The sequence below is a fragment of the Myxine glutinosa genome, chromosome 2, assembly GCF_964187855.1.
Source record: "Myxine glutinosa chromosome 2, kmMyxGlut1.1, whole genome shotgun sequence".
Classification (NCBI taxonomy): Eukaryota; Metazoa; Chordata; class Myxini; order Myxiniformes; family Myxinidae; genus Myxine; species Myxine glutinosa.
Genome location: NC_136262.1, coordinates 3,845,359 through 3,869,673, shown reverse-complemented (window position 1 = coordinate 3,869,673; position 24,315 = coordinate 3,845,359). Strand labels below are relative to the sequence as shown.

General features: G+C 35.0%; 1 protein-coding gene across 1 annotated transcript in view; it reads right to left on the bottom strand.

The window, feature by feature from the left end:
* The window catches only part of LOC137422423 (phospholipid-transporting ATPase IC), a 283,539-nt gene that overhangs the window by 1,903 nt on the left and 257,321 nt on the right, over nucleotides 1-24,315 (bottom strand). Inside the window, 3 exon segments of the mRNA XM_078772905.1 lie at nucleotides 5,556-5,686; nucleotides 5,909-6,047; nucleotides 8,727-8,972. Of these exon segments, the coding sequence (XP_078629031.1) occupies nucleotides 5,556-5,686; nucleotides 5,909-6,047; nucleotides 8,727-8,972 (516 nt within the window).

The window sequence follows — 24,315 nt, the reverse complement described above, 5'->3', positions numbered from 1 at the left end:
CGACTTTGTATACAAAAGAAAAAAGCAGTGACCGTGTAGGAGATCCTTTTGCTCCTGAATTTTCATTTAGCCAAACAATCCTAAAACAAGGACAACAAGAAAAAGAGCAATCAGAGATTGCAAACCTTCACCAGGATGTATTTTCAGTGGTTTTGTAAGGCTTTTGTGTTAAAACAAATATGGCGGCCGAACAACGTGACCGATGACGTCATCATTCTTTATTTTCTAAACTAATTTATTCCTAGATTATGCTCAATAAATTTCATCTTGCTCGGATGAAGTTTTGTACTTGTCAAATTATGACGTCATAATGGAGGCACCTATGACATCATCATTACCATATTTCATTCACCATGGAGAGTTCTTTACAACGAGCCATGTCTCAATTTTTTCTATTCAGCGCTTTCGGAGATATAGAGGTGCAAAGTTTTTCGGGTTTTCCAAGATGGCGGCCAAACCACGTGACCTCTGACGTCATAATTATCATTAAAACATTCTACAGGTGGAGTTGCACCTATGCTGAAAATTTCCTGTCGCTCGGACCAACGGCTGCAGAGAAAATCATATTTATTCTGTGCAGACAAACAGACAAACAGACAGATGAAAAATCACTCATAGAGTGACACTTGGAAAAACAGAACAAAGTAGCATGGCACTCAGTGGAGCATCCTATTGACCTCAAAAAATAATTCGTGGTTGAATTCAGTGACCTGATATGCAAACCGTCTTCAAAGTTTAAGTTAATCGGATGAAAATTGACAATTTTAGAAATTCGGCCTATGTTGACCTTTTGGCCTATGTTGACCTCAAAAATTATTGGTGGTTGAATTCAATAAGCCGATATGTAAATCCTAATCAAATGTCAAGTCAATCGGAAAGAAAATTGAGGATTTTAGAAATTTGAAAAAAATGGTTGGCCTTTGGGCTATGTTGACCTTTGGGCCCAAGCTAATCTCAAAAATAGTTGGTGGTTGAATTCAGTTAGTCGATATGCAAATCCTCTTCAAATTTCAAGTCAATCGGATGAAAATTGAGGATTTTAGAGATTCAAAAAAAAGTGGTTGACCTTTCACCTAAGTTGACCTTTTGGCCTATGCTGATCTCAAAAATAGTTGGTGGTTGAATTCAGTAAGCCGATATGTAAATCCTATTCAAATTTCAAGTCAATCGGATGAAAAGTGAGGATTTTAGAAATTTGAAAAAGTGGTTGACCTTTGGCCTAAGTTGACCTTTTGGCCCACGCTGATCTCAAAAATAGTTGGTGGTTGAATTCAGTAAGGCGACATGTATATCCTATTCAAATTTCAAGTCAATCAGATGAAAATTGAGGATTTAAAAAAATTGAAAAAAGTGGTTGACCTTTGACCTATGTTGACCTTTTGGCCTATGTTGATCTCAAAAATAGTTGGTGGTTGAATTCAGTTCGCCGATATGTAAATCCTATTCAAAGTTCAAGTCAATCGGATGAAAATTGAGGATTTTAGAAATTTGAAATGGTTGTTGACCTTTGGCCTATGTTGACCTTTTGGCCTATGCTGATCTCAAAAATAGTTGGTGGTTGAATTCAGTTTGCCGATATGTATATAATATTCAAATTTCAAGTCAATCGGATGAAAATTGAGGAATTTAGAAATTTGAAAAAGGCCGTTGACCTTTGGCCTATGTTGACCTTTTGACCTTTTGACCCCAAACATATATAGGATTTTGTCGGACCACGAACTCTACCATTTGGTAAAGTTTCGTGAAGATCGGTTTGAAATTGTGTCCTGTAGGCAAGTATAAGTGAGCGGACAGACAAACAAATGAAAAATCACTCATGGAGCGACACTTGGCAAAAGTGTCGCTTTTGTGGATTGGAACTCAGTAGAGCATCCTTTTTCACCTCAAAAATAGTTGGTGGTTGAATTCATTTGGCTGATATGAAAATCCTCTTCAAATTTCAAGTCAATCGGATAAAAATTGAGGCTTTTAGAAATTTGAAAAAACCGGTTGACCTTGGGCCTATGTTGACCTTTTGGCCTATGCTGATCTCAAAAATAGTTGTTGGTTGAATCCAGTTAACTGATGTGTATATCCCATTCAAATTTCAAGTGAATCGTACAAAAATTGAGGATTTTAGAAATTAGAAATTGTTGTTGACTTTTGCCTGTGTTGCTCTTCTGGCCTGTGATGATCTCAAAAATAGTTGGTGGTTGAATTCAGTTTGCTGCAATGTAAATCCCATTCAAATTTCAAGTGAATCGGATAAAAATTGAGGATTTTAGAAGAAAAAAAAAAGAGGTTGACCTTTGGCCTACGTTGACCTTTTGGCCTATGCTGATCTCAAAAATAGTTGTGGGTTCAATTCAGTCTACCGCTATGTAAATCCTATTCAAATTTCAAGTCAATCAGATGAAAATTGAGGATTTTAGAAATTTTAAATGTTTGTTGACCATTGGCCTATGTTGACCTCTTGACATATGCTGATCTCAAAAATAGTTGGTGGTTGAATTCAGTTCGCCGATATGTAAATCCTTTTCAAATTTCAAGTCAATTGGATGAAAATTGAGGATTTTAGAAATTTGAAATTGTTGTTGACCTTTGGTCGATGTTGACCTTTTGGCCTATGCTGATCTCAAAAATAGTTGGTGGTTGAATTCAGTTTGCCGAAATGTAAATCCTATTCAAATTTCAAGTCAATCGGATGAAAATTGAGGATTTTAGAGATTCAAAAAAAAGTGGTTGACCTTTTGCCTATGTTGCTCTTTTGGCCGACGGAGATCTCAAAAATCGTTTGTGGTTGAATTCAGTTGCTGACATGTAAATCCCATTCAAATTTCAAGTGAATCGGATGAAAATTGAGGATTTTAGAAATTTTAAATTGTCATTGACCTTTGGCCTGTGTTGACCTTTTGGCCTATGCTGATCTCAAAAATAGTTTGTGGTTGAATTCAGTTGCTGACATGTAAATCCCATTCAAATTTCAAGTCAATTGGATGAAAATTGAGGATTTTAGAAATTTGAAATTGTTGTTGACCTGTGGTCGATGTTGACCTTTTGGCCTATGCTGATCTCAAAAATAGTTTGTGGTTGAATTCAATTTGCCGATGTTTAAATCCTTTTCAATTTTCAAGTCAATCGGATGAAAATTAAGGATTTTAGAAATTTAAAATTGTTGTTGACCTTTGGCATATGTTGACCTTTTGGCCGATGCCGATCTAAAAAAAAAAGTTGGTGGTTGAATTCAGTTTGCTGACATGTAAATCCCATTGAAATTTCAAGTGAATCGGATGAAAATTGAGGATTTTAGAAATTTGAAATTGTCGTTGACCTTTGGCCTATGTTGACCTTTTCGCCTATGATGATCTCAAAAATAGTTTGTGGTTGAATTCAGTTTGCCGAAGTTTAAATCCTTTTCAAATTTCAAGTCAATCGGATGAAAATTAAGGATTTTAGAAATTCAAAATTGTTGTTGACCTTTGGCATATGTTGACCTTTTGGCCGATGCCGATCTAAAAAATAGTTGGTGGTTGAATTCAGTTTGCTGACATGTAAATACCATTCAAATGTCAAGTGAATCGGATGAAAATTGAGGATTTTAGAAATTTTTAAAAAAGTGGTTGACCTTTGGCCTACGTTGACCTTTTGGCCGACGCTGATCTCAAAAATAGTTGATGGTTGAATTGAGTAAGCTGATATGCAAATCCTAATCAAATTTCAAGTCAATCGGATGAAAATTGAGGATTTTAGAAATTTGAAAAAAGTGGTTGACCTTTGGCCTATGTTGACCTCTTGGCATCAGCTAATCTCAAAAATAGTTGGTGGTTGAATTGATTTCGCCGATATGTAAATTTTCAAATTTCAAGTCAATCGGATGAAAATTTGTGGATTTTAGAAAATTGAAAAAAGTGGTTGACCTTTGGCCTATGTTGACCTTTTGGCCTAATCCTATCTCAAAAATAGTTGGTGGTTGAACTCAGTCAGCCGATATGTAAATCCTATTCAAATTTCAAGTCAATCGGATGAAAATTGAGAATTTTAGAAATTTGAAAAAAAGTGGTTGACCTTTGGCCTATTATGACCTTTTGGCCTATGTTGATCTCAAAAGTAGCTGGTGGTTCAATTCAGTTTGCTGATATGTAAATCCCATTCAAATTTCATGTGAATCAGATGAAAAGAGGATTTTCGAAATTTGAAATTGTTGTTGACTTTTGGCCTATGTTAACCTTTTGGCCGATGTTGATCTCATCAATAGTTGGTGGTTGAATTCAGTTCGCCGATATGTAAATCCTCTTCAAATTTCAAGTCAATTGGATGAAAATTGAGAATTTTAGAAATTTAAAAAAAAAAAGGTTGACCTTTGGCCTTCGTTGACCTCTTAGGTGATGCTGATCTCAAAAATAGTGGGTGGTTGAATTCAGTTCGCCGACATGTATATCCTATTCAAATTTCAAGTCAATTGGATGAAAATTGAGGATTTTAGAAATTTGAAAAAGGTGGTTAACCTTTGGCTATGTTGACCTTTTGACCTTTTAACCCCAAAAATATATAGGATTTTGTCGGACCACGAACTCGACCATTTGGTAAAGTTTCGTGAAGATCGGTTTAAAATTGTGACCTGTGGGCATTATAAGTGAGCGGACAACACACACACACACACACACACACAACACACACACACACACACACACACACACACACACACACACACACACACACACACACACACACACACACACACACACACACACACACACACACACAAACACACGAGTGATCAACATACTTGCAATTTTTTTTTTTTTTTTTTTTTGGCCAAGTAGCAAACAATCAGACTCAAATGCAATATCCTCTCCTCTGGCGAGGGTCATTAGAAAGCATCTGAAAATGCAAAGCCCGTCGGCGTCCACTTTGTATTCAGACTTCTTCTTCCATATGCTAAACATGATGAAAACAGCTATAGAAATACCAAAGATATACAATTTTAAGTGACCTTGACTTTTGACCTCAAAACCAATAGGCTTCATTGACCCAGTTTGCAAACTCTGCTGAAATTTCAAGTAAATCTAGTGGAAATTGGTGATTTTCCGCAACCTTGACCTTTGACCTTTTGATCTAAGAAAACAACAATCGGCTTGTAGCGTTTAATACTTTAATTGGTGAACAAATTCAGTTCTTACCGAATATGGGAATTCTTAAAATTCCAGGTCAATCGGTTGAAAATTTAGTTTTATGCTACTTTGACCTTTTGACCAAATTATTAATTTGTTTTCTCCATATAATCATAATAAAGCTTTTTTTTTTTTTTAATTTGTTAACAAAACCTCAAATGGTAAACAAAGTTGCGGCCAAGACAGACGCACACATACACACAGAGGTGATGCAAAACCCCATGCCCTTCTATGCCGGCGACGGCCTAACTTTCTGAGCGCTGCCTCGTTTCTGTTTGGTCTTCTAAGATATCCAATCCCATCCCATCTCTCCATAACTCAGCTCTTCCCCCTTAATCAATCACTTGGGACATTGCATGCGTGAAAGAGACTCCACGATAAATGCAGAATGGAGTTGGTGCTTACAAGATCGCTGAGCCCTGGCCTCAAAACCCGCTTGAGAAACCGAAAGGCCACAACAGGTAGCAGGGCAACGGATACAGTGAGGATGATGGTCAGCCACAGGTAGGCCTGCTCCAGCGAGTTCAGTGGTGTGCCTGCCATTAGAAGGGAGGGGTGGGGTGGAGGTAAGGCTTAGGGGATGTGAAGATCAGATCAAAAGGTGTGAGGATAGTTGGTGTTGGTACAACAGAACCAAACGTTATGACTAATCAAGCTGCGTGTGCACAAAACATTGATTTCTAGAATACTGTAGCATCTTTCAAAATTATTTATTTTTTAGATTACTCACAAATGGAGTAATTTCCCAAATACTGTACCTGTGTATGTGAAAATTGATGTAAACAGGTGATGCGAACCATCGCTGTTGAAGTCAAACATAAAGGCAAAGTGGGATACGATGCTGACAACGATGGAGAAGGTATTGAGCCAGGTCCAGAATGCCATATCCAGTCCCACCTGAAAATAGTATCAGTGAAAAGAAAAACGATGATAATAACAACAATCTCACTTTTTAACGTTAGGTTAAGCAATTTATAATTGTTCATTAGCACCTGGGCACGGGAGCAAAATACTAATCTTCATTCATTGTTCTCGGGAGGACTCGTGGGGACAGAACCTGGAACCATAAGCTGTGTTCCTGCTACTTGGTGTTATTTTCATCTCGCCATGTTCAGTCTATACACGAGGGTGTGGCGGACACGAAAGCTCACTGGCGTGATGACATCATTCCGCGCACCGAGTGGGCGGCGGCCACGCCCGAGGGGTAGGCGTGGCCGCGGGATATCCACCGGGCGCGCAGCCCGGAGCGCTCCAGTGCTACAGTGGAGCTCTTGAAATAAAGACTCTTTTAACCTACTGCGTTGTCCGCTTCCTCCTTGCTAAGCAAGTAGCGCGCGTAGCACCTCGCTTCAAGGGCTCAATTTTTATTTAACAAACCACCAAAATTATTTCAAATAGCAAAGGTACCCGACGTTGCCAGGTAACACAGGGACGCTTCGTGACGGGAATATGAAGGAAGGAGTAGGGTGTAGGGGAGGGGGGGTGAGGAGGAAGGGGAAAGGGAGGATTAGGATTGGGGAGGAGAAGAGATGAGGTTGGGGAGGAGAAGAGATGAGGTAGGGGAGGAGAAGGGGCAGGGGAGGAGGAGAGATAGGATGGGAATGGGGAAGGGTAGGAGAGGGAGTCTTGTTGTGTGTTGGAATGTTGAGGGAGAGGAATTACTTCTCAGTGGGTCCAGGGCCGGGAAAAGCAAGAGGGGTGGGGGCGAAAGGCTGTCTACCTGGAAGATTCCTCAATGTTCCATATCTTCATTCCTGGTATTTCAATCTTTCCTTCCGAATGCTCTAACATCAATGTGGTTTTCCAAAGCTCCATTGGTTTCTCTATCAGTTTGATTATTTGGAGGTTGATGTTGTAAATTGAATGCATTGTATCATCCATGAATGTGGGATACTATCAAAAGCTTTTTGTAGTCAAGTCTATCAATGCCGTGGATATTTTTGATATTCTTGTATTGCAATTTTCGGGTATGGCCTTGTTTAGTAGTGGGTGGTCTATTGTTCCGTAGCATCCTCTTTTACATCCTTCTATTCCGCCTCTCGGGCCTCCTTCTTGTGTTAGATGATGGTATACCATTGCTGTGATGATTCCTATCAGAAGAGTGTGTGTGTGTGTGTGTGTGTGTGTGTGTGTGTGTGTGTGTGTGTGTGTGTGTGTGTGTGTGTGTGTGTACCATACAAGTGTCATTACATCATTGAAATGAACAAGGTTTATTGCAATAAAAAGATGTGATAGCTCACATCAATACAATGAAAAATAGTCAAATTGTTGTCAAAAAGCCTGTTGTGTAATCACGTGTAGTTTCTCCGAGTTAAACCAAGTTTTTTGAGATGACATTTTATCCCAAAGGAGCGATCACTTCAAGAACGAATATGGCACTCGGTAGAGTGCATACCTCCACCAGATTGAAAAGTAAGTTTTGTATTCCACTGATAGGCCGGATCTGGACCATTTGTCCTTGTCACACACCAAAATAGAATTGGCTTGTTCTTGACACCTACCCAACTCATCCACTTTGTTTTGTCATAATCCATCCACGAGTTTTTGAGATATAATGCTACGCTATATATCGTTGTTGGCCCTATCTCTCAATGGTGAAGAATCATTATGTAAAATAAAAAATTCTCAAATCTGGATCCAGATCTTCAAATTTGAATCAAGTCTTCCTCGTCACACCTATCCATCAAATTTCCTCCGAATCCATCCAACACTTTTTGAGATATCATGCTATGTATTGTTCTTGGGCCCCATCTCTCAATGGTGAAGACAACAACAACAACAACAACAACAACAACATGCATTTTAAGGCCATTTACCCTGCTAGAGCGGGGGTTAGCCTTGCGGTCCCCATGACAATCTTCTCCATCTTGCCCTATTTTCTGCATCTCTCCTTGTTAACCCCCTTGCCCGCATTTCTTCTTCCACCATCTTTAGCCAAGTCTTTCTCGGTCTTCCCCGTCCTCTACTTCCTTCTACATTCATTTCCATCACTCTTCTCAACCAGTCACTTTCATCCTTCCTCAACACATGACCAAACCATCTCAACCTGTTCCTCTTCACAACATCAATCACAGGCAATATTCCCATCATCTTTCGCAATTCATCATTTGTCTTCCTCTCTCTCAACGATACTCTGCACATCCATCGAACCATTCGCATTTCCACCCTTTCCAGCCTTCGTTGCTGCTCTGCGTTCATTACCCATGTCTCGCTCCCATAAATCATAACACTTCTCACACATGCAGCTGGTCAATGGTGAAGAATCATTTTAAAAAATTATAGTACTGGGATCCAGATTTTCACCAAAATCAAATCAACCTGTCCACCAAATATTTTCCAAATCCATCAAATTTGAGATACCCAGCTCATAGACAGGGTTGAAACATAACCTCCATCCACTTCCGGTGGTGGAGGTAATAACTCAAAGCTTTTTATCTGAGTTCATCATCAGTGAAAAGAGTGTTATTCATCAACTTCATCATGGATACTGTAACATTTATTACACAAATTATGACCAATTGCTGTCATTCCTCCAAGCTCATTAAAATATATATCATGGATATCTTCACTCCTCACCTGCAAATTCACAATGAATGTAAGAGCGGTAGCAGTAATGACGCTGAAAGATTGATAATCGGTTGGAGACATCCCGTCGTCACGTGTGGTCATAGTGAATGCACCGTACGGAATGAAGAAGATGAGGAAGGAAGTGAAAAATCCAAACATAAGCCTTCCAAGGAAAATCGGGTAGTTGAAGTAAAGGTTCTTCGGGCCTGGTTCATACAAAGCCGGGTACTGGATGCTCTTGACGTCACTTACATCCTATTGAAAAAAAAAAATACGTGGTGAAACCACCAGCGCTTTAAAAACATGTCTTTTGAAGCACCGAAGAACTCGTTTCCACCAAAGTTTGTCGTTAAATTTTTTTGAAAGGCCGTCAAATCACATTATGGTATAAACTGCAGTTGTGCGATTCCAGGTACGTTTTGCTACCTTATGGAGCACAATCAGTCCAAAGGTAATGTGAAAAAGCAAGCACATAGGTGTGTGCAGGTGGAAAAGTGTAGGCCTACTTATTGCAGTATTTGTGAAGTCTTTGGACGTCATAATATGCAGAGGATGTTTTAATTAATAACAAGTACAAAAAGTTTTAATTAAAACAAAAGCCGCGTCGATGTTACACAATGCCTAGATGCAGCTGTGCCTATAACGTCGATGTTATAGGCACAGGACATTCCTATTGATTCGATTACTTGATGTTATTTTTGTGCAAAGTGAAAATATATCTCGGCAATTTCCCGTGTGTGGTGATGAATTTTTAATATATCTCGGCATTTTCCCGTCTGTTATTTCAGGCGGTGTATGACTGACCATGCCGCGATTTTAAAAATATATATCTCGGCAATTTCCCGTGTGTGGCGACACGTGAACGAAGCTATGCTCCTCTCTCCACATTATTGTGACGACGTATAAATTAAATATTTCATCGTGACGATTGTCATCAAATGGACGAATTTTTAATATATCTCGGCATTTTCCCATCTGTTATTTCAGGCGGTGTATGACTGAGCATGCCGCGATTTAAAAAAAAAAAATCTCAATGGACTTGAAGTTACAGGCCTTTGAGAATTCATTTCGTTCTATAAAGGGCAACTTTCATCGGATTTTCTTCCCGTTTTTTTTCAACCGAGTCTAAAACGATGTTAGCGACTGTCAAAAATGAAATGATATATCGAATTTGATTTGAAAGAAAACTTTGTGAGAGAGCAAGACACCACGGGCCTACAAAACAGGCCTCAAAGCTATGCGAGTTAATAAAATGGTGGATATTTGTTTATATGAAGCCTCTCCCAGAATGGGTGGAGCTATGGTTCCCAGAATGGGTGGAGCTTTGAGGTTTTGTCTTCTCTGCAAGAACAAGAAGAAGAACAAGAAGAAGAAGAACAAGAAGAACAACAACAACAGCAGAGCGCACTCTATGACCAGCGTCTGCGACGCGGCTAAAAATAACAACGGAAAAGGCCGACTCTCAATGAAAGGTAACTAGTTGTCGAGGTGTGTCGAATGCTAACAATTTTGATGAAACTTCACCACAACCTTCATCATCTGTGATGTACCAATGTTTGTTCAAGACATTGGAAAAATTGGGGTCTGATGAGGTACATGGGATGGGAGAGGAAGGGGGCGGGGGGTTGCCCCCCAAAATAGGTATGTTTTTGTGTGTTTGTTTAAAGTCTTATGATTATGTTAGTATGATCTACATGCTGCGCAGTCTTCTAGCAACCATTGAAATTGGTTTAAAATACCTTTAATCAGTGCAGTATACTGTGTATTCTACGAGGTGAGCACCAGGGGTATAGCCCCTATGTTTTTCTTTTATTCCATTGCAAACCAAAGAAATACATATGTGAATACCAGAAGATTTTTAAATTTCAGCAATTTTTTGGAAGAAATGTGCATTATTTGAAAAAAGTGAGAGGTGCCAATATTTTTGGCCACGACTGTATATGTGTGTATATGTGTGTGTATGTATGTATGTGTGTATAGGTGTGTATAGGTGTGTGTGTGCGTGTGTGTGTGTGTGTGTGTGTGTGTGTGTGTGTGTGTGTGTGTGTGTGTGTGTGTGTGTGTGTGTGTGTGTGTGAATAAGAGAGAATTGGGAGGAACAGAAATGAAAAAACGAGATGTGTGTGTGTGTGTGTGTGTGTGTGTGTGTGTGTATACATATGTATGAAAGTGTGCACATATATGTGTGCATGTGTGTATGTGCATGTGTGTGTGTGTGTATGTTTGTGTCACAGGCTATATAAAAGGTGAAAACATCCACTTGGAGGAATGTCCTCCTTCTAACACATGGGCTTGGCTTCATGCTTTTGTCTTCTTGGATAATGAACAGTTTTCCATGATGGTATGTGGCTGGAACAACGACTGCGTAAAGTATTCTCCAACACTTGAAGTACCTCACATAGGAATACAGTAATACCCATTTTTATGTCGTTTCGCCAGTATGTTGTCACATGATTAATGCTATGATCCGATTTGCATCACTTTAACTCACACTTGAGTCATTTTAAAAGCCATACCGTTTATTCTCGAGTATTTTCAGAACTTACAAGACTGATAAAGATGCTAGATTACATCGCTAAAGTACCAAATCATAAAATCACCAAAATAACTATAGTACTTTGCTTCGCCCATAAATAAATGTACTGTACTGTACTGTAGATTGGCTAAGAGGGATTTTAAAAGTTTTACCCGAGAAGTGAAAGCACATGTTATTCATTAAACAGATGATGCTGGTTGTTACGGGGTCCTCTACAATCTCCTTAAGCCCCTGTCACACCTTGACGATTTAGCCAGCGTATGCCGACGTATCAAAATTGAGTGCTGGTGTGAGTCATACGCTGGCATACATCGACAAATTTTGTGCATGCACGAAATTTGTCGACGAGCTCGGCGTACTACGACGTATGCCAGCGTGCTTCAGCGTGCTCTTAACGTAGCCAAATTTTTCATACGTCGGCATACGCTGGCTAAAACGTCAAGGTGTGACAGCGGCTTAACCTCCAAACCCCGAGAGGAACCCCAGCCGAAAAACATGGTGAACATGACGTTGATGTTCATTCAATAAGTGCCGATTCTCATTAAAAAATGAGGAAGAAGACTAGGTAACGCTAACTTTGACCGCTTCTGGAAGAGGTTTTTTTAAATTTAAATATGTCTAGTATGTTTTTATACGTAGGTGTACTTCAATATGATTGCAATTAATCAAAATAAGGGGAATATCGCAGATAAAAATCCAAATACGACACCTGAAGTAGCTACATTAAGAATGCAACCCCGCTTATCCCATCAATTCTTATGAGAATGTTTGATTGTTTTATGCTTTGATAGTTTTATGCTTTGATTGTTTTATGTTTGATTGTTTTATGTTTGATTGTTTTATGTTTGATTGTTTTATGTTTGATTGTTTTATGTTCGATTGTTTTATGTTTGATTGTTTTATGCTTGATTGTTTTATGCTTTGATTGTTTTATGTTTGATTGTTTTATTTTTGATTGTTTTATGTTTGATTGTTTTATGTTTGATTGTTTTATGCTTTGATTGTTTTATGTTTGATTGTTTTATGTTTGATTGTTTTATGTTTGATTGTTTTATGTTTGATTGTTTTATGTTCGATTGTTTTATGTTTGATTGTTTTATGCTTGATTGTTTTATGCTTTGATTGTTTTATGTTTGATTGTTTTATTTTTGATTGTTTTATGTTTGATTGTTTTATGTTCGATTGTTTTATGTTTGATTGTTTTATGCTTGATTGTTTTATGTTTGATTGTTTTATGTTTGATTGTTTTATGTTTGATTGTTTTATGTTTGATTGTTTTATGCTTGATTGTTTTATGTTTGATTGTTTTATGTTTGATTGTTTTATGTTTGATTGTTTTATGCTTTGATTGTTTTATGTTTGATTGTTTGATTGTTTTATGTTTGATTGTTTTATGCTTTGATTGTTTTATGTTTGATTGTTTGATTGTTTTATGTTTGATTGTTTTATGTTTGATTGTTTTATTTTTGATTGTTTTATGTTTGATTGTTTTATGTTTGATTGTTTTATGCTTGATTGTTTTATGTTTGATTGTTTTATGTTTGATTGTTTTATGTTTGATTGTTTTATGTTGTTTTATGTTTGATTGTTTTATGTTTGATTGTTTTATGCTTGATTGTTTTATGTTTGATGTTTTATGTTTGATTGTTTTATGTTTGATTGTTTTATGTTTCATTGTTTTATTGTACACCGCTCCTTTCCTATGCCATCTCCAGGCATTGCAAATCATCATTGCCGGCCACCAAAGGGGGCTCGGCAGTGACGCACGCTGAAAGAGAGTACTCAGTTTTCACTCTGGTTTCTTTCTTGTTGTACACCGCTCCTTTCCTATGCCATCTCCAGGCATTGCAAATCGTCATTGCCAGGCACCAAAGGGGGCTCAGCAGTGACGCACGCTGAAAAAGAGTACTCAGTTTTCACTCTGGTTTCTTTCTTGTTGTACACCGCTCCTTTCCTATGCCATCTCCAGGCATTGCAAATCGTCATTGCCGGGCACCAAAGGGGGCTCGGCAGTGACGCACGCTGAAAGAGAGTACTCAGTTTTCACTCTGGTTTCTTTCTTTCTTGTTTTTTTCTTTCTTGTTTTCTTTCTTTCTTGTTTGTCCGGGCGATATCTCAGCCATCCTTTGAGCTAGGAAGCTGAAATTTCGGCACAATAGTGAGCAAGTCTTTTGTCAAAAACGGTATTTTTTTTTTGATTAATCAATAAATTGAGGAGTTATTTAATTATTAGCGATTAATTAAGCACTTATTTAATTAATCAAATTTCCTTTCTCTTCTGACCATTAACTCAGGCACCTTTTGAGTTAGGAAGCTGATATTTGGACATGCCAATGACCAGGTGATTTGGCTGCAAAGGATATTTTTGATTTATTAATGAATCAATTAATCGATTAATTATTTAATTATTCGATTAATGGCAAAAAATTTTTTTTTAAAGTTACAGATTCTGATGAAATAGTGGTAGTTTATGTGTTCTCTGACCAAATTGATTAATAATTTAATTTTTTTATGATTATTATTTATTTATTTTCATTATTAATCATTTATTTATTTTCTTTCTCATTTGGCCAATATCTCAGGCACCTTTTGAGCTGGGAAGCTAATATTTGGACATGAGTGACCAAGTGATGTGGCTATCAAGGATATTTTTGATTTATTGATTAATCATTTCATCTATTAATTATTTATTGATTAATCGATTAATTATTTATTGAGTAATCAATTAATTATTTAATTTTTTATTAATGACTTATTTAATTAAATTTCGAAAAGATACATCTTCGGATGAAGCACTCGTGGTTTAGTTATGCGATTAGCCAATTGATTATGAAAATATTTTGTGATAATCTTTTATTGATTTTAATTATACAATTAATCAATCAATTAGTGTACACCTCTCCCTCCCAATGCAGCCTCAATGAGCCGCGCTGCAGCATATTTAATTATTTGGCATGGGGCGGTGTACTTTGAATGTATGTGTACTTGTTGTACACCGCTCCTTTCCTATGCCATCTCCAGGCATTGCAAATCGTCATTGCCGGGCACCAAAGGGGGCTCGGCAGTGACGCACGCTGAAAGAGAGTACTCAGTTTTCACTCTGGTTTCTTGCTTTCTTGTTTGTTTTCTTTCTTGGTTGGTTGTCCGGGCGATATCTCAGCCATCCTTTGAGCTAGGAAGCTGAAATTTCGGCACAGTAGTGAGCAAGTCCTTTGTCAAATACGGTATTTTTTGTTTTTTTAATAATCAATTAATTGAGGAGTTATTTAATTATTAGCGTTTAATTAAGTACTTATTTAATTAATTAAATTTCATTTCTCTTCTGACCATTATTAACTCAGGCACCTTTTGAGTTAGGAAGCTGATATTTGGACATGCCAATGACCAGGTGATTTGGCTGCAAAGGATATTTTTGATTTATTAATTAATCAATTAATCGATTAATTATTTAATTATTCGATTAATGACAAAAAAAAATTTTTTTTTTAGGTTACAGATTCTGATGAAATAGTGGTAGTTTATGTGTTCTCTGACCAAATTGATTAATAATTTAATTTTTTTATGATTATTATTTATTTATTTTCATTATTAATCATTTATTTATTTTCTTTCTCATTTGGCCAATATCTCAGGCACCTTTTGAGCTGGGAAGCTAATATTTGGACATGAGTGACCAAGTGATGTGGCTATCAAGGATATTTTTTATTTATTGATTAATCATTTCATCTATTAAGTATTTATTGATTAATCGATTAATTATTTATTGAGTAATCAATTAATTATTTAATTTTTTATAAATGACTTATTTAATTAGATTTCTAAAAGATACATCTTCGGATGAAGCACTAGTGGTTTAGTTATGCGATTAGCTAATTGATTATGAAAATTTTTTGTGATAATCTTTTATTGATTTTAATTATACAATTAATCAATCAATTAGCGTACACCTCTCCCTCCCAATGCAGCCTCTATGAGGTGCACTGCGGTATTGCCGGGTGCTGTAGGTGCCCCGGCAATGCTGCACTGCAGCATATTTAATTATTTGGCATGGGGGCGGTGTACTTTGAATGTATGTGTACTTGTTTGTTTTCTTTCTCATTTGTTTTCTTTCTTGTTTGTTTGTCCGGACGATATCTCAGCCATCCTTTAAGCTAGGAAGCTGAAATTTCGGCACAATAGTGAGCAAGTCCTTTGTCAAAAACGGTATTTTTTTTTTTGATTAATCAATAAATTGAGGAGTTATTTAATTATTAGCGATTAATTAAGTACTTATTTAATTAATCAAATTTCCTTTCTCTTCTGACCATTAACTCAGGCACCTTTTGAGTTAGGAAGCTGATATTTGGACATGCCAATGACCAGGTGATTTGGCTGCAAAGGATATTTTTGATTTATTAATGAATCAATTAATCGATTAATTATTTAATTATTCGATTAATGGCAAAAAATTTTTTTTTAAAGTTACAGATTCTGATGAAATAGTGGTAGTTTATGTGTTCTCTGACCAAATTGATTAATAATTTAATTTTTTTATGATTATTATTTATTTATTTTCATTATTAATCATTTATTTATTTTCTTTCTCATTTGGCCAATATCTCAGGCACCTTTTGAGCTGGGAAGCTAATATTTGGACATGAGTGACCAAGTGATGTGGCTATCAAGGATATTTTTGATTTATTGATTAATCATTTCATCTATTAATTATTTATTGATTAATCGATTAATTATTTATTGAGTAATCAATTAATTATTTAATTTTTTATTAATGACTTATTTAATTAAATTTCGAAAAGATACATCTTCGGATGAAGCACTCGTGGTTTAGTTATGCGATTAGCCAATTGATTATGAAAATATTTTGTGATAATCTTTTATTGATTTTAATTATACAATTAATCAATCAATTAGTGTACACCTCTCCCTCCCAATGCAGCCTCAATGAGCCGCGCTGCAGCATATTTAATTATTTGGCATGGGGCGGTGTACTTTGAATGTATGTGTACTTGTTGTACACCGCTCCTTTCCTATGCCATCTCCAGGCATTGCAAATCGTCATTGCCGGGCACCAAAGGGGGCTCGGCAGTGACGCACGCTGAAAGAGAGTACTCAGTTTTCACTCTGGTTTCTTGCTTTCTTGTTTGTTTTCTTTCTTGGTTGGTTGTCCGGGCGATATCTCAGCCATCCTTTGAGCTAGGAAGCTGAAATTTCGGCACAGTAGTGAGCAAGTCCTTTGTCAAATACGGTATTTTTTGTTTTTTTAATAATCAATTAATTGAGGAGTTATTTAATTATTAGCGTTTAATTAAGTACTTATTTAATTAATTAAATTTCATTTCTCTTCTGACCATTATTAACTCAGGCACCTTTTGAGTTAGGAAGCTGATATTTGGACATGCCAATGACCAGGTGATTTGGCTGCAAAGGATATTTTTGATTTATTAATTAATCAATTAATCGATTAATTATTTAATTATTCGATTAATGACAAAAAAAATTTTTTTTTTTAGGTTACAGATTCTGATGAAATAGTGGTAGTTTATGTGTTCTCTGACCAAATTGATTAATAATTTAATTTTTTTATGATTATTATTTATTTATTTTCATTATTAATCATTTATTTATTTTCTTTCTCATTTGGCCAATATCTCAGGCACCTTTTGAGCTGGGAAGCTAATATTTGGACATGAGTGACCAAGTGATGTGGCTATCAAGGATATTTTTTATTTATTGATTAATCATTTCATCTATTAAGTATTTATTGATTAATCGATTAATTATTTATTGAGTAATCAATTAATTATTTAATTTTTTATAAATGACTTATTTAATTAGATTTCTAAAAGATACATCTTCGGATGAAGCACTAGTGGTTTAGTTATGCGATTAGCTAATTGATTATGAAAATTTTTTGTGATAATCTTTTATTGATTTTAATTATACAATTAATCAATCAATTAGCGTACACCTCTCCCTCCCAATGCAGCCTCTATGAGGTGCACTGCGGTATTGCCGGGTGCTGTAGGTGCCCCGGCAATGCTGCACTGCAGCATATTTAATTATTTGGCATGGGGGCGGTGTACTTTGAATGTATGTGTACTTGTTGTACACCGCTCCTTTCCTATGCCATCTCCAGGCATTGCAAATCGTCATTGCCGGGCACCAAAGGGGGCTCGGCAGTGACGCACGCTGAAAGAGAGTACTCAGTTTTCACTCTGGTTTCTTGTTTTCTTGTTTGTTTGTTTTCTTGGTTGTCCGGGCGATATCTCAGCCATCCTTTGAGCTAGGAAGCTGAAATTTCGGCACAGTAGTGAGCAAGTCCTTTGTCAAATACGGTATTTTTTGTTTTTTGAATAATCAATTAATTGAGGAGTTATTTAATTATTAGCGTTTAATTAAGTACTTATTTAATTAATTAAATTTCATTTCTCTTCTGACCATTATTAACTCAGGCACCTTTTGAGTTAGGAAGCTGATATTTGGACATGCCAATGACCAGGTGATTTGGCTGCAAAGGATATTTTTGATTTATTAATTAATCAATTAATCGATTAATTATTTAATTATTCGATTAATGACCAAAAAAATTTTTTTTTTTAAGTTACAGATTCTGATGAAATAGTGGTAGTTTATGTGTTCTCTGACCAAATTGATTACTAATTTAATTTTTTTATGATTATTATTTATTTATTTTCATTATTAATCATTTATTTATTTTCTTTCTCATTTGGCCAATATCTCAGGCACCTTTTGAGCTGGGAAGCTAATATTTGGACATGAGTGACCAAGTGATGTGGCTATCAAGGATATTTTTGATTTATTGATTAATCATTTCATCTATTAATTATTTATTGATTAATCGATTAATTATTTATTGAGTAATCAATTAATTATTTAATTTTTTATAAATGACTTATTTAATTAAATTTCTAAAAGATACATCTTCGGATGAAGCACTAGTGGTTTAGTTATGCGATTAGCCAATTGATTATGAAAATATTTTGTGATAATCTTTTATTGATTTTAATTATACAATTAATCAATCAATTAGTGTACACCTCTCCCTCCCAATGCAGCCTCAATGAGCTGCACTGCGGTATTGCCGGGCGCCGGAGGCGCCCCGGCAATGCCGCGCTGCAGCATATTTAATTATTTGGCATGGGGCGGTGTACTTTGAATGTATGTGTACTTGTTTGTTTTCTTTCTTGGTTGTCCGGACGATATCTCAGCCATCCTTTGAGCTAGGAAGCTGAAATTTCGGCACAGTAGTGAGCAAGTCCTTTGTCAAATACGGTATTTTTTGTTTTTTGAATAATCAATTAATTGAGGAGTTATTTAATTATTAGCGTTTAATTAAGTACTTATTTAATTAATTAAATTTCATTTCTCTTCTGACCATTATTAACTCAGGCACCTTTTGAGTTAGGAAGCTGATATTTGGACATGCCAATGACCAGGTGATTTGGCTGCAAAGGATATTTTTGATTTATTAATTAATCAATTAATCGATTAATTATTTAATTATTTGTTTTCTTTCTTGGTTGTCCGGACGATATCTCAGCCATCCTTTGAGCTAGGAAGCTGAAATTTCGGCACAGTAGTGAGCAAGTCCTTTGTCAAATACGGTATTTTTTGTTTTTTGAATAATCAATTAATTGAGGAGTTATTTAATTATTAGCGTTTAATTAAGTACTTATTTAATTAATTAAATTTCATTTCTCTTCTGACCATTATTAACTCAGGCACCTTTTGAGTTAGGAAGCTGATATTTGGACATGCCAATGACCAGGTGATTTGGCTGCAAAGGATATTTTTGATTTATTAATTAATCAATTAATCGATTAATTATTTAATTATTCGATTAATGACAAAAAAATTTTTTTTTTTAAAGTTACAGATTCTGATGAAATAGTGGTAGTTTATGTGTTCTCTGACCAAATTGATTAATAATTTAATTTTTTTATGATTATTATTTATTTATTTTCATTATTAATCATTTATTTATTTTCTTTCTCATTTGGCCAATATCTCAGGCACCTTTTGAGCTGGAAAGCTAATATTTGGACATGAGTGACCAAGTGATGTGACTATCAAGGATATTTTTGATTTATTGATTAATCATTTCATCTATTAATTATTTATTGATTAATCGATTAATTATTTATTGAGTAATCAATTAATTATTTAATTTTTTATAAATGACTTATTTAATTAAATTTCTAAAAGATACATCTTCGGATGAAGCACTAGTGGTTTAGTTATGCGATTAGCCAATTGATTATGAAAATATTTTGTGATAATCTTTTATTGATTTTAATTATACAATTAATCAATCAATTAGTGTACACCCCTCCCTCCCAATGCAGCCTTAATGAGCTGCACTGCGGTATTGCCGGGCGCCAGAGGCGCCCCGGCAATGCCGCGCTGCAGCATATTTAATTATTTGGCATGGGGCGGTGTACTTTGAATGTATGTGTACTTGTTTGTTTTCTTTCTCATTGTACACCGCTCCTTTCCTATGCCATCTCCAGGCATTACAAATCGTCATTGACGGGCACCAAAGGGGGCTCGGCAGTGACGCACGCTGAAAGAGAGTACTCAGTTTTCACTCTGGTTTCTTTCTTGTTTGTTTGTTTTCTTGTTTGTTTGTCCGGGCGATATCTCAGCCATCCTTTGAGCTAGGAAGCTGAAATTTCGGCACAGTAGTGAGCAAGTCCTTTGTCAAATACGGTATTTTTTGTTTTTTGAATAATCAATTAATTGAGGAGTTATTTAATTATTAGCGTTTAATTAAGTACTTATTTAATTAATTAAATTTCATTTCTCTTCTGACCATTATTAACTCAGGCACCTTTTGAGTTAGGAAGCTGATATTTGGACATGCCAATGACCAGGTGATTTGGCTGCAAAGGATATTTTTGATTTATTAATTAATCAATTAATCGATTAATTATTTAATTATTCGATTAATGACAAAAAAAAATTTTTTTTTAAGTTACAGATTCTGATGAAATAGTGGTAGTTTATGTGTTCTCTGACCAAATTGGTTAATAATTTAATTTTTTTATGATTATTATTTATTTATTTTCATTATTAATCATTTATTTATTTTCTTTCTCATTTGGCCAATATCTCAGGCACCTTTTGAGCTGGGAAGCTAATATTTGGACATGAGTGACCAAGTGATGTGGCTATCAAGGATATTTTTTATTTATTGATTAATCATTTCATCTATTAAGTATTTATTGATTAATCGATTAATTATTTATTGAGTAATCAATTAATTATTTAATTTTTTATAAATGACTTATTTAATTAAATTTCTAAAAGATACATCTTCGGATGAAGCACTAGTGGTTTAGTTATGCGATTAGCCAATTGATTATGAAAATATTTTGTGATAATCTTTTATTGATTTTAATTATACAATTAATCAATCAATTAGTGTACACCCCTCCCTCCCAATGCAGCCTTAATGAGCTGCACTGCGGTATTGCCGGGCGCCAGAGGCGCCCCGGCAATGCCGCGCTGCAGCATATTTAATTATTTGGCATGGGGCGGTGTACTTTGAATGTATGTGTACTTGTTTGTTTTCTTTCTTGTTTGTTTGTCCGGACGATATCTCAGCCATCCTTTAAGCTAGGAAGCTGAAATTTCGGCACAATAGTGAGCAAGTCCTTTGTCAAAAACGGTATTTTTTTTTTTGATTAATCAATAAATTGAGGAGTTATTTAATTATTAGCGATTAATTAAGTACTTATTTAATTAATCAAATTTCCTTTCTCTTCTGACCATTAACTCAGGCACCTTTTGAGTTAGGAAGCTGATATTTGGACATGCCAATGACCAGGTGATTTGGCTGCAAAGGATATTTTTGATTTATTAATTAATCAATTAATCGATTAATTATTTAATTATTCAATTAATGACCAAAAATTTTTTTTTTTTTAAGTTACAGATTCTGATGAAATAGTGGTAGTTTATGTGTTCTCTGACCAAATTGATTAATAATTTAATTTTTTTATCATTATTATTTATTTATTTTCATTATTAATCATTTATTTATTTTCTTTCTCATTTGGCCAATATCTCAGGCACCTTTTGAGCTGGGAAGCTAATATTTGGACATGAGTGACCAAGTGATGTGGCTATCAAGGATATTTTTGATTTATTGATTAATCGTTTCATCTATTAATTATTTATTGATTAATCTATTAATTATTTATTGAGTAATCAATTAATTATTTAATTTTTTATAAATGACTTATTTAATTAAATTTCTAAAAGATCTTCGGATGAAGCACTAGTGGTTTAGTTATGCGATTAGCCAATTGATTATGAAAATATTTTGTGATAATATTTTATTGATTTTAATTATACAATTAATCAATCAATTAGTGTACACCTCTCCCTCCCAATGCAGCCTCAATGAGCTGCACTGTGGTATTGCCGGGCGCCGGAGGCGCCCCGGCAATGCCGCGCTGCAGCATATTTAATTATTTGGCATGGGGCGGTGTACTTTGAATGTATGTGTACTTGTTGTACACCGCTCCTTTCCTATGCCATCTCCAGGCATTGCAAATCGTCATTGCCGGGCACCAAAGGGGGCTCGGCAGTGACGCACGCTGAAAGAGAGTACTCAGTTTTCACTCTGGTTTCTTGTTTGTTTTCTTGTTTGTTTTCTTGTTTGTTTGTTTTCTTTCTTGGTTGTCCGGACGATATCTCAGCCATCCTTTGAGCTAGGAAGCTGAAATTTCGGCACAGTAGTGAGCAAGTCCTTTGTCAAATACGGTATTTTTTGTTTTTTGAATAATCAATTAATTGAGGAGTTATTTAATTATTAGCGTTTAATTAAGTACTTATTTAATTAATTAAATTTCATTTCTCTTCTGACCATTATTAACTCAGGCACCTTTTGAGTTAGGAAGCTGATATTTGGACATGCCAATGACCAGGTGATTTGGCTGCAAAGGATATTTTTGATTTATTAATTAATCAATTAATCGATTAATTATTTAATTATTTGTTTTCTTTCTTGGTTGTCCGGACGATATCTCAGCCATCCTTTGAGCTAGGAAGCTGAAATTTCGGCACAGTAGTGAGCAAGTCCTTTGTCAAATACGGTATTTTTTGTTTTTTGAATAATCAATTAATTGAGGAGTTATTTAATTATTAGCGTTTAATTAAGTACTTATTTAATTAATTAAATTTCATTTCTCTTCTGACCATTATTAACTCAGGCACCTTTTGAGTTAGGAAGCTGATATTTGGACATGCCAATGACCAGGTGATTTGGCTGCAAAGGATATTTTTGATTTATTAATTAATCAATTAATCGATTAATTATTTAATTATTCGATTAATGACAAAAAAATTTTTTTTTTTAAAGTTACAGATTCTGATGAAATAGTGGTAGTTTATGTGTTCTCTGACCAAATTGATTAATAATTTAATTTTTTTATGATTATTATTTATTTATTTTCATTATTAATCATTTATTTATTTTCTTTCTCATTTGGCCAATATCTCAGGCACCTTTTGAGCTGGAAAGCTAATATTTGGACATGAGTGACCAAGTGATGTGGCTATCAAGGATATTTTTGATTTATTGATTAATCATTTCATCTATTAATTATTTATTGATTAATCGATTAATTATTTATTGAGTAATCAATTAATTATTTAATTTTTTATAAATGACTTATTTAATTAAATTTCTAAAAGATACATCTTCGGATGAAGCACTAGTGGTTTAGTTATGCGATTAGCCAATTGATTATGAAAATATTTTGTGATAATCTTTTATTGATTTTAATTATACAATTAATCAATCAATTAGTGTACACCCCTCCCTCCCAATGCAGCCTTAATGAGCTGCACTGCGGTATTGCCGGGCGCCAGAGGCGCCCCGGCAATGCCGCGCTGCAGCATATTTAATTATTTGGCATGGGGCGGTGTACTTTGAATGTATGTGTACTTGTTTGTTTTCTTTCTTGTTTGTTTTCTTTCTTGTTTGTTTGTCCGGGCGATATCTCAGCCATCCTTTGAGCTAGGAAGCTGAAATTTCGGCTCAATAGTGAGCAAGTCCTTTGTCAAAAACGGTATTATTTTTTTTTTGATTAATCAAGAAATTGAGGAGTTATTTAATTATTAGCAATTAATTAAGTACTTATTTAATTAATTAAATTTCCTTTCTCTTCTGACCATTAACTCAGGCACCTTTTGAGTTAGGAAGCTGATATTTGGACATGCCAATGACCAGGTGATTTGGCTGCAAAAGATATTTTTGATTTATTAATTAATCAATTAATCGATTAATTATTTAATTATTTGATTAATGACAAAAAAATTTTTTTTTTAAAGTTACAGATTCTGATGAAATAGTGGTAGTTTATGTGTTCTCTGACCAGATTGATTAATAATTTAATTTTTTTATGATTATTATTTATTTATTTTCATTATTAATCATTCATTTATTTTCTTTCTCATTTGGCCAATATCTAAGGCACCTTTTGAGCTGGGAAGCTAATATTTGGACATGAGTGACCAAGTGATGTGGCTATCAAGGATATTTTTGATTTATTGATTAATCATTTAATCGATTCATTATTTATTGATTAATCGATGAATTACTTATTGATTAATCAATTAATTATTTAATTTTTTATTAATGACTTATTTGATTAAATTTCTAAAAGATACATTTTCGGATGAAGCACGAGTGGTTTTGTTATGGTATTAGCCAATTGATTAAGAAAATATTTTGTGATAATCTTTTATTGATTTTAATTATACAATTAATCAATCAATTAGTGTACACCTCTCCCTCCCAATGCAGCCTCTATGAGCTGCACTGCGGTATTGCCGGGCGCCAGAGGCGCCCCGGCAATGCCGCGCTGTAGGATATTTAATTATTTGGCAAGGGGGCGGTGTACTTTGAATGTATGTGTACTTGTGTTTGATTGTTTTATGTTTGATTGTTTTATGTTTGATTGTTTTATGTTTGATTGTTTTATTTTTGATTGTTTTATTTTTGATTGTTTTATGTTTGATTGTTTTATG